At 37.8% G+C, this 10,648-nt stretch overlaps 1 protein-coding gene across 4 annotated transcripts in view; it reads left to right on the forward strand.

The window, feature by feature from the left end:
- The window catches only part of LOC106871351 (RNA-binding region-containing protein 3), a 17,750-nt gene that overhangs the window by 2,259 nt on the left and 4,843 nt on the right, over positions 1 to 10,648 (forward strand). For all 4 annotated transcript variants that reach the window (XM_052970010.1, XM_014917758.2, XM_014917757.2 and 1 more), the window contains exons 2-11: positions 431 to 572; positions 1,501 to 1,548; positions 2,491 to 2,597; positions 3,765 to 3,863; positions 4,528 to 4,639; positions 4,806 to 4,874; positions 5,486 to 5,589; positions 7,203 to 7,450; positions 8,478 to 8,554; positions 10,273 to 10,369. In XM_052970010.1, the coding sequence (XP_052825970.1) occupies positions 450 to 572; positions 1,501 to 1,548; positions 2,491 to 2,597; positions 3,765 to 3,863; positions 4,528 to 4,639; positions 4,806 to 4,874; positions 5,486 to 5,589; positions 7,203 to 7,450; positions 8,478 to 8,554; positions 10,273 to 10,369 (1,084 nt within the window). In that variant the 5' untranslated portion in view covers positions 431 to 449. The remainder of the gene's footprint in view (positions 1 to 430; positions 573 to 1,500; positions 1,549 to 2,490; positions 2,598 to 3,764; positions 3,864 to 4,527; positions 4,640 to 4,805; positions 4,875 to 5,485; positions 5,590 to 7,202; positions 7,451 to 8,477; positions 8,555 to 10,272; positions 10,370 to 10,648) is intronic.

Raw genomic sequence — 10,648 nt, forward strand, 5'->3', positions numbered from 1 at the left:
TATATATAAAAGAGTAAGTGTTTAAAATGAAATGTTCTAACATTATTAATACACCCTATCTGATGGCACATTAGGCGCAGCGCATATTCATGAATAAAAAAAGAGATTTTAGTGCATTAATGCATGTGATATGGGTCCAACTTTGTATATAGGATCCATGGTAATTCTTTTGGCCTTTTTTTTTTCAGAAAAAAAAGGGCTTCTATGTCATCAAACGCGGTTGACATAAAATATTGTTTTACGAGCATGAGAATTATCCCCCTTGAAATGGATTATTTCTTTCGTGTTCTCTATTTTTGGTTAGTTTGCGTATTGTTAATATGTAAAATATATAATAAAACTCATCCCTTTTTAATTTTATTTGGCTATCCACATCCCCCTTTTTAATACTGTAAACAATAATAAAGACTTTGTCTCTATATACTTTCAGAACTTATTTCACATAAGAAATGGCTGATATAAACAGTACGTTGCTGGTAAGACATTTACCATCCCAGCTCACCAATGAAGATAAAGAAAATTTGCTCTTTCATTTTGGAGCCATCAGAGTTAAAGTGTTAGATAATTCAATGGTGAGTGCTTGAATTATTTCCATTTCTCTTTTCTAGGTTGTTAGCTTGGTATAAAGGCTCAGCTGTTGCCTTATCTAGGCCATTACATATGTAGCTGGGTTGTTCTCAGCAAGCAGCAGCAGCAGACAAAATACCACAAGGTATTTTATTGTGTCCCCTTTACATTTTTCGTGTATTACACTTGTTCTCAACCATTTTGTCACCTGTGAACCCCTTTCGTGCCTATTTTACTTGGGTGAACCCTCAGAGCCAGTCATTATTTAAACCAGCTGTGTCTGGCTCAAACATTCTACCTGCTTTATATTCATACTGGCCAGATCCAGTGGGTGGATAGGTAAGTGTGCTTACCTTATTTTTCAAGTATTACAGGAACTCACAAAACTGAATATTCACTGCATACTTTGTAGAGTTAATCTTGAGCTGGATAGAAAACCATTTTGTTTTTTGAAAGGTACCTAATCTTGAAGATTTGGAACCCATTTGTACTTCTCTAAATCAACATAAAATTAAAAGCATTCCATGCTTTTTGCATGCAAATCAATAGAGCACTGACTTGCATGGACTCTAATTTTTCCTCAATGAATGTACCAGTTACCTTTGTAACTCAATGAAGCCTATCCGCAGAGAAACACCATCAGCGCCAAAGCAACCGGGAGGGGAGGTGGACATGGTATATCTATGTCGATGACATCCACTTCAGTGACCTAGGAATTCTATGAAACTCTTGCAGCAGATATGATCTGATGACCCCATGTGTTGGTTGTCCAATTTTATCTCGTTGGCCATTCCGACTCTTTTTTACAATTACAAAATTCTCTCAGTATTATCTTGTATCTTAACTAAGATACAATATTTCTTGTATCTTAGTTTTACATTGTCCTCCCAAACTCAAAAATATTTACACATTTATGCTTTTTTGTTTTTCTAGAAGCATTGTGCCTTTGCAACATTTAGTGATGAAGAAGCTGCCAAAAATGTAAGTTTAAAGTATCAAATTATATACTTTTGAGCTCAAGATTTTATCTTGTTACTGTTGATGTTATCAATTAAATGATGATGATTTTAGGTTAATTAATGTTTGTTTTTTGTCACACTTAAGTCCCAAAAAGGCGGCGAGGTGGCAGAAACGTTAGCACGCCGGTGGTATTTCGTCTGCCGCCACGTTCTGAGTTCAAATTACGCCGAGGTCGACTTTGCCTTTCATCCTTTCGGGGTCGATTAAATAAGTACCAGTTACGCACTGGGGTCGGTATAATCGACTTAATCCATTTGTCTGTCCTTGTGTGTCCCCTCTGTGTGTAGCCCCTTGTGGGTAGTAAAGAAATAACACTTAAGTCCCATTTTGCAATTCTAATGCATTTCATATTTATCACATTTGTTTTCTGTAGCAGATATGATACACATTTAAGCCATTTCTATATCATTCTCCCCGGTCACATTTGTCACATTTATGTGATATTTGTTACATCTATGCTGCATGTCATTATTATGCCATCCTTCCATCATCCATCATAAAGCAGCGAGCTGGCTGAATCGTTAGCATGCTGGACGAAATGCTTAATGGTATTTTGCTCATTGCTACTCTCCGAGTTCAAATTCCACCGAGGTTGACTTTGCTTTTCATCCTGGTTGAAAAACAAGATTCTTAACTACATAGCCACACCTGTGCCTGTATCATTTAAACACATAGGATCAGATGCAGGGGGTGCAAGAGTAACCCCTAAAATTTTGTTGGGGCATTGAAAACGTTTTGAACATCCACCTGAAAAAGAATTTTGGACCTGGGTTTTGCACCTGCTTAGCAAATTTTGTTCTTGAAATTGTGTTTCAACATTTAAATTGAAAGTTGTTTTGTCTTGAAGTATTTCATATTTACATTCTGGTGTAGTTAAATTGTTTCATTCATTCATTCTTGCAGGCTTTAGAAAGACTCCATCAATTGCAAGTGTTGGATAAGAAACTTGTTGTAGAATTTTCCAGAAAATCCCAGCAGGAACACTTTCCAAAATTTATTGATAATGAGAGGTATTTAACATTGAAACTATATGCATGCTCTGGAATATATTCTATAATGGTAGTAGTAGTAGGGAAGTGTTGTTTTTGTTGTTAAGTCATTGACTAGCGCTAATTGAACAGATTTATGATCAAACATGTTCAAATCATGACTATCACATCTTTTTTGTATACTCAGGACTACACTCTCCTATGAGTCCTTCCTATTTTTAGAATAGTGAAGTATTGATTTGAGAGAGATTTGACTATTATTTCTAGTAGGTTGAGCGACCATGTTGCTCATGGAAGAGATTTTGTTTTTCATTTTGCTCTACAAATGATTAGTTGTTAAGTCAAATGATTATACTTCACTCAGTATGTGTGTGCATGTATATATACACAAACACACATATACATGCACACACGTGTGTGTGCATGTGCGTATGTCTATATGATGGTCTTCTTTCAGTTCACATCTATCAAATCCATTCTCAAGGCTTTGGTCATCCTGGGGTTATAACAGAAGAGACTTGCTTAAGGTGCTGTGCAGTGGAATTGAACCTAAGACCACATGGTTAGGAAGCAAGCTTCTTAAGTGCACAGACGCGAAAGGATGTTTTATCTTGATTCAGTCATTTGACTTCAGCCATGCTGGGACGCTTCCTTTTAGGAATTTTAGTCGAATGAATTGACCCTAATACTTTTATTTTTAAGCCGGCTACTTATTTTTATCAGTATCTTTTGCTGAACTGCTAAGTTTTGGGGATGTGAACACACCAACACTGGTTGTCAAGCAGTGATGGAGGACAAACACACACATACACATGTACATATATATATATATATATATATATATATATATATATCGATATATATGACTGGCTTCTTTCAGTTTCTGTCTACCAAATCCACTCAGAAGGCTTTGGTTGGCCTGAGGCTATAGTAGAAGACACTTGCCCAAGTTGCCATGCAGTGGGACTGAACCCGGTACCATGTGGTTGGAAAGCAAGCTTCTTACCACATTGCCACTCGTCATTAGGCTCCTTAGAATAAGTGTGTTAATCTCTTCAATGTGTATTAAAATACACCATTAACATTTTATTTTTATTTGAAAAAAAATAAAGAACAAAAACTAATGAGAAGAATTATTTATGAGAAACGTATTTTAATTACGGTAATTTTTGTGTTGTTGTTTGACAGAAAACCACAGAAGGATGACAAAAGGAATTCTAAACAGGAAACAAGAGAGAAGAGATTTGAACCAAAACCTCACATCGATGAGGCCTATTTGAAATGGGGGTAAGTTGTGTTGTTATACAGATGTTCATCATCATCATCATCATTATTATTTAATGTCAATCTTCCATACTGGCATGAGCTGGACATTTGACGGGGGCTGGTGAGCTAAAGAGCTGCACCAGGTCCCATTTCCTGCTTTGGTATGGCTTCTACGACTGGATGCCCTTAAGCTGTCATTTATATGGCACAGTGTATTGGTTGTGGGAAATATTTTATCTGTGATGTTGGTTGTTGTGTTTATTACGAATTCAAGTTTTGTATATTGCATATATCACAATAGGCACATGCTTGGCTGTGTGGTTGAGAAGCTTGCTTGCCAACCATGTGGTCTTGGGTTCAGTCCCACTATGTGGCACCTTGGAAAACTGTCTCCTACTGTCTCCAACAGACTGGCCCTCGTGCCGGGGGTACATAAAAACACCCACTACACTCTGAGAGTGGTTGACGTTAGGAAGGGCATCCAGCTGTAGAAACCTTGCCAGATCAGATTGGAGCCTGGTGCAGCCTTCTGGTTTGCCAGTCCTCAGTCAAACTGTCCAACCCATGCCAGCATGGAAAGCAGACATTAAACAATGATGATGATGATGATATCTATCTATCTATCTAACTTGTACACTGAATCCAACCCTAGAAACAAGTAAAATATTTATGTTTTATTTTCCAGCATCCAGTACTGTGCAAACCCCCGTCTCAGTTACATTTACCCACCACCAACTGTATCGATTCTTACCAACATTGCCAATGCTTTGGCATCGTGTCCAAAATTCTATGTCCAGGTATGAAATGTAGTTCAAAATCTTATTCTTGCTCTTCATCTCTTTGTCCACTCTGTGAATATTTGACATAAGAATTGGTTTTCATTTTGTACCCTTTTATTTTCATGCTGATATAAGTAGGATCACCATTGATATTTTCTCTGAAAACTAACCTTTTCTTCATCAGGTCCTTCATTTAATGAACAAAATGAATATTCCTGCACCGTTTGGAAGTGTTACTCAAACTCCACCAATTGTAAGTAAATTCTTTTGTAAATCGTTTTAATACAAAATCTGGAAAATAGATCTTTCTGAAGTTTGTTTGTGTTTGTATTGGCACATTTGGTTGTGTGAGTTTCTGCAATGTACATGTATTAGACCAGGCCTGGCCAACTCGAATTACATTGTGGCCACTTTATGCTTGTATACTGAAGAGAATTGAAAGCATTTTGCTTTCTTATTACAATAAGGAATGAATGATCGTTGATTCAACATGAAATATTATCGTTGCTTCAACATGAAATATTACTGTTGCAAAAACAGTAGTATCTTTCTTTTTTACTCTTCTGCAAGATCGTTGCCAGTGCCGCTGGACTGGCTCCTGTGCAGGTGGCACGTAAAAAACACCATTTGAGCGTGTTCTTCCTTTTTAAGACAATAGAGCTTTATTTGAAGGAATTTGGCTGCTATATTTAGCAGGTCAAACAAGGCTGCCTTTACCGGTTCATGTAAACAGAGTAAGGTGGGAGTAGTAGTGGTGGAATTAACTTGATATAATTAACTCAAGTTTATATAAAATGTTTTGCACTATAAAATTAACTTAATATAAATATCACACACTTTACAGCTGTATGTTATGATTTTCAGCCAAATGACAGTGGACCCCAAGAGAAAGATAATTTAAGTATGGAAGAAATGGAAGTTTCAACAACTGAAGAATCTGAGTTAGAATCAGATTCTGAAGGTCAAAGGTTTGGTCTTTTTTATTTATTATGATTTCTCTGAGTGGTTGGCGTTAGGAAGGGCATCCAGCTGTAGAAACTCTGCCAAATTAGATTGGAGCCTGGTGTTGCCATCCGGTTTCACCAGTCCTCTCAGTCAAATCGTCCAACCCATGCTAGCATGGAAGGCGGACGTTAAACGATGATGATAATGATGATGATGATGTTGTCTTTATTGTCATTATCATCTTCAGTGTCATTGTTGTCATTGTTGTTCGTCATCATGAAAGATCAACAAAATTATTTTTTACTCGTGTACTGGCAATCAGTTTGAATTAACTACAAATGATTAACTCTGTAAAATTGTGGCTTTGTTCCAATATAACACATCATTGTTATTATTTAATGTTCATCTTATCCATCTTACTCTAATGACTCATTTTGTTTAATTCATGTAAAAAACCCAGGCCATAAATGTGTTCTTTTTGTATAAGTCCCTTCATCTACTGAAGATAATGTTGGACAACTGTCATGCTGATGATGTCCATTGAGCCAGAAACATGTGTCCATGGTGTCCTCTTATCTCCAGACAGCAAGCTTGTCCTTGTCCTTAGTGGCACATTGACTTCGAACAGATCTTGATTCTTGAGATTATTTCCCCTCCTCACGGGAATTACTCTTAATTGCAATTTGGTAATTACCCTATAGAGGCTGAGACGATTTTAATAAATCAACAATTTATGTTGTATAGTAATTGATAAACCTTTATTTGTCTACGTTACTCTGAGTACTTAGTCTTTGGCTTATTCTTCCAGTATTCTCAATTTATGAAGTCCAACCCATGCCAGCATGGAAAACGGATATTAAACAATGATGATGGTGATGGCCTGAAGTACTTTACTGTGGGTTAAGGATCAGCAACTTGTTTTCATAACAGCCCCTTTTTTTCCTTTTTATGGCCTCACAGAGGCAAAGTGGCTGAGCTCCTTTTGAGTGTTGAGCTTCACGGAGGCAATGACCGAGACCTTTGGCATTATGTTGTGCTTAAAAAGAAGACCCAATAAGCCGAGCAAAATCGCAGTTGTGGCAGATACTGGTGTCAAGCAAACTGGCACCTATGCTGGTAGCACATAGACGCACCCTGGTGTCACACAAATGGCACCTGTGCCGGTGGTACATAAAAGCACCCATTACACTCTCAATGTGGTTGGCGTTAGGAAGGGTGTCCAGCCATAGAAAGCTTTGCCAAACCAGACTGGAGTCTAGCGCAGCCTTCCAGTATGCCAGCCCAGTCAAACCGTCCAACCCATGCCAGCATGGGCAACAGATGTTAAATAATGATGATGATGATGATGATGATGATTTACTCATAGCCTACTTGTATATTTTATCATACCTTATACATGTACAAACACCCTTGCATATCCTCGTAGTTCCATGCCTGAAATGCTTATGTAAGCAAATTCTTGCTTTACATCATTATGAAGTACAGTTTTAGCAATAATTATTCTTTTAATTTCTTCATGTCTTTACTAGACCCATATCTATTGTAGCTATTTCTATAACTCTATTGAATTAAATAGTTGACTATTACAATGGTATGAAACCAGTTTTGCAACGTCTTTCCGGTTGTTTCTTTACAGACTAACTCATGCGGTGGAGCCCTCAAGAAAGCGAGTTCTAAAGAAGAGGAAGAAGCTAAAACAAGACTGGAATGCTTTGAAGCAGAGTATGACAGAATCTATTAAATTACCTTCAACCCTACCTGCGTATTCTGCTCGTGATGTTTTTGACCAGGCAAATCTACAATCAAAGAAAATCTCCATCAAGTTACCTGACACAGTTGCTGTTGAAGAACCATCTGGAGACTTAACAATAAATATGGATACAGGTAGACATAATGTTGCTTGACCTTCTTTTACAAGGCTTCATTGTCACCAAAGACAAAGTAAATTACAAGACTGCTTTCTGTCCATTGATCTTCATTCCTTTTTTGCCTGGTTCAGTAATGATTCCATCAGCTCACTGTCTTGCAGGGTTGCTGTGATTCGTCTCTGCAACCAATAAACTTTCTCTCTTTTATCATACTTTAACTTCTCAACACCTAACATAAAACTGCTTCTCTCTCTCTATTACATTCTCATTCAGTTAAAGGGACTCATTAGCCCTGGTGTCATGGTAAAAAAAACACTCAGTCAGCTCTGTAAAATGGCTGGAATTAGGAACAATGTTGAATTTTAGAAACAATGTCAAAGAAGACAACTGGAACATGATGCAATCCTTCAGCTTGTCTGATCCTGCCAATCCATCCAGCCCATGCCAAAATGAAAGGTGTGCATTAAACGGTGATGATGACACAGAGGAGCTAAACCAGCTTGCATATGGCAACTTCCATCATCATTTAATGTCCACTTTTAATTGCTGGCATGGGTCAGACGGAATTTGTTGAGGCTCATTTTCTATGGCCAAATGCCCTTCCCTGTTACCAACTTCCACTGGTTTCCAAGTAAGGTAGTATTTATCCGTGGCCAGAAATGTTTTCCATGGACAACATCACTTGTTTGATAGAGAGGCTAATTAACAACCATCACATGATGCCGAGACAAGGATATACTCATGCACTCACACACACAGCAGGCTTCTTTCGGTTTCCATCTACCGAACCCATTCACAAGACTTTCATCAGCCTGGGGCTATAGTAGAAGACACTTGCCCAAGGTGCCACACAGTGCGAGTGAATCCCAAGGCCAAATGGTTAGAAAGCTTAAAGATGTAATATTCTTAGAGTCTGTGATTTTGATGATCCAACTTTATCATTAATTAATTCTATTACTATGTCTTTCCTGTATTTCCATGTTTTTGATGTTTTTATTTACATTTTGCTACATTATATAAAATTTCTATTTCTTTTGTATCAGAGACACTTAAAACAAATGAACCTGCAGACCTGGAACAAAATTCTTCAGGTTTTGGTAAGATTGCGCCTTTAGAAAAGGTAAATATTCTTCTTCATATTTTTTATTCTTATTTTTTTTCTCTTTTGCCTATTTGTTTTCTTTATCTGCCATTTGTTATCTGTGTTTCTGCATATCACCAATTTCTTTGTAGTCCATAATCATCGTCATTATCTACTGACCGTTTTGTATGCTGGCATGACTTGGACGGTTTTACAGGGGCTGGCAAGCTGGAGGGCTGCACCTGGCTCCATTTGTGTGCTTTAGCATGGCTTTTGTGGCCAGATGCCCTTCCTAATACCAACCACTTTACAGAGTGTACTGGGTATTTTGTATGTGGTGCCAGCATGGGCCCTTTTTATGAGCTACTTTCCTCATCAATAGTTTTTCCCTGTTATATTTGGACCGAAATTATTTTATAGATTTGCATATGTTGGACCAATGACAATTGCTATAATAAAGAAACAAGGGATGCAAATGGAGACAGTGGAGTTAACCCCTTTCCTCAAAGGCATTGCAATGCCCACAGCAGTGTTTCACCGCCTGTTTCTACAGACTTTTGATTGGTTTAATACTTTCGCATTATCGACATTATGAAATGATTTGATACATTTAGAAATAATTACATGAGTAGAGATGTAAATTCTGGCTCTTTTGAACCTTTTGAAAATATATTATTATTTAGGTGCAGGTATAGATGTGTGGTTCAGAAGTTTGCTTCCTAACCACATGGTTTTGGGTTCAGTTCCACCTGATGGCATCTTGAGCAAGTGTCTTTTACTAGAGCTCCAGGCCAACCAAAACCCTTATAGACAGAAACTGAAATGAGCCTATGACCGAGACCTTTGGTGATATGCTGTGCTTCATCAAGGCGAATGAAATTGTAGTTATGGCCGTTGCTAGTGTCATGTAAATTAGTGCTACTCAAAATGGTGGTCTGTGGACCGGTGCCGGTTTGTGAGCCATCAGCTGCCAGTACGTGGCAAGCTTCCAGAAAAGAAAGAAACGATAGCAGAATTTTAATAATTTTGCCTTATGCACTGCAGTAAGCAACTCATCAGCTTATGTGATATTGTTTACAAAATGGATATAAGATAAAAAAAATTGTCAACTTTTATTATATTCATTACATGTTATGGAGATGTACTTGCATAGTACGTGACTTGATCTGAGATCATGTGCTGAAACAAAAACTATTGCAGCATGGAAGGTGTTTATATATTGTTTCTGGTGTAAATTGATATTACTAAGAAATATTACCAGTCAACTGGCACATTGGTAAAAAAAAGAACTGCCAATATGCCACATCAGATAGTTTGAGAAGCACTGATGTAAATGGCACATAAAATGCACCCATTACACTCTTGGAGTGGTTGGTAACAGCAAAGGCATCCAGCCATAGAAAATCTGCATCAGTAAATCCTTATTTCTTTACTGCCCACAAGGGGCTACACACAGAGGGGACAAACAAAGACAGACAAACGGATTAAGTCGATTATATCGACCCCAGTGCGTAACTGGTACTTATTTAATTGACCCCGAAAGGATGAAAGGCAAAGTTGACCTTGGCAGAATTTGAACTCAGAATGTAACGGCAGACGAAATACTGCTAAACATTTTGCCCGATGTGCTAACAATTCTGCCAGCTCGCAGTAAATTCTGTCTGACCCATGATGATGATGATTATCTATATAAATATATAGAAACATTTTAGCTTTTTTTTCCTTTTACCTTAGATACCTGTATTTTTTATTTTCAGCCGAATTTACCTGTAGAAGAGGTAGAAGATGATAAATTCAAAAACATTCAGTTTGTATCAACTGAGAAACTCCGACAAGGAAGGATATCATCGAAAGGTAAGGGTTTTTGGTGTCTCATAACAGATTTAGTCATTTTTTTTTTATCATCATCATCATCATCATCGTTTAACGTCCGCTTTCCATGCTAGCATGGGTTGGACGATTTGACTGAGGACTGGTGAAACCGGATGGCAACACCAGGCTCCAGTCTGATTTGGCAGAGTTTCTACAGCTGGATGCCCTTCCTAACGCCAACCACTCAGAGAGTGTAGTGGGTGCTTTTACGTGTCACCCGCACGAAAACGGCCACGCTCGAAATGGTGTCTTTTATGTGCC

This window comes from Octopus bimaculoides, chromosome 8, assembly GCF_001194135.2.
Source record: "Octopus bimaculoides isolate UCB-OBI-ISO-001 chromosome 8, ASM119413v2, whole genome shotgun sequence".
Lineage (NCBI taxonomy): Eukaryota > Metazoa > Mollusca > Cephalopoda > Octopoda > Octopodidae > Octopus > Octopus bimaculoides.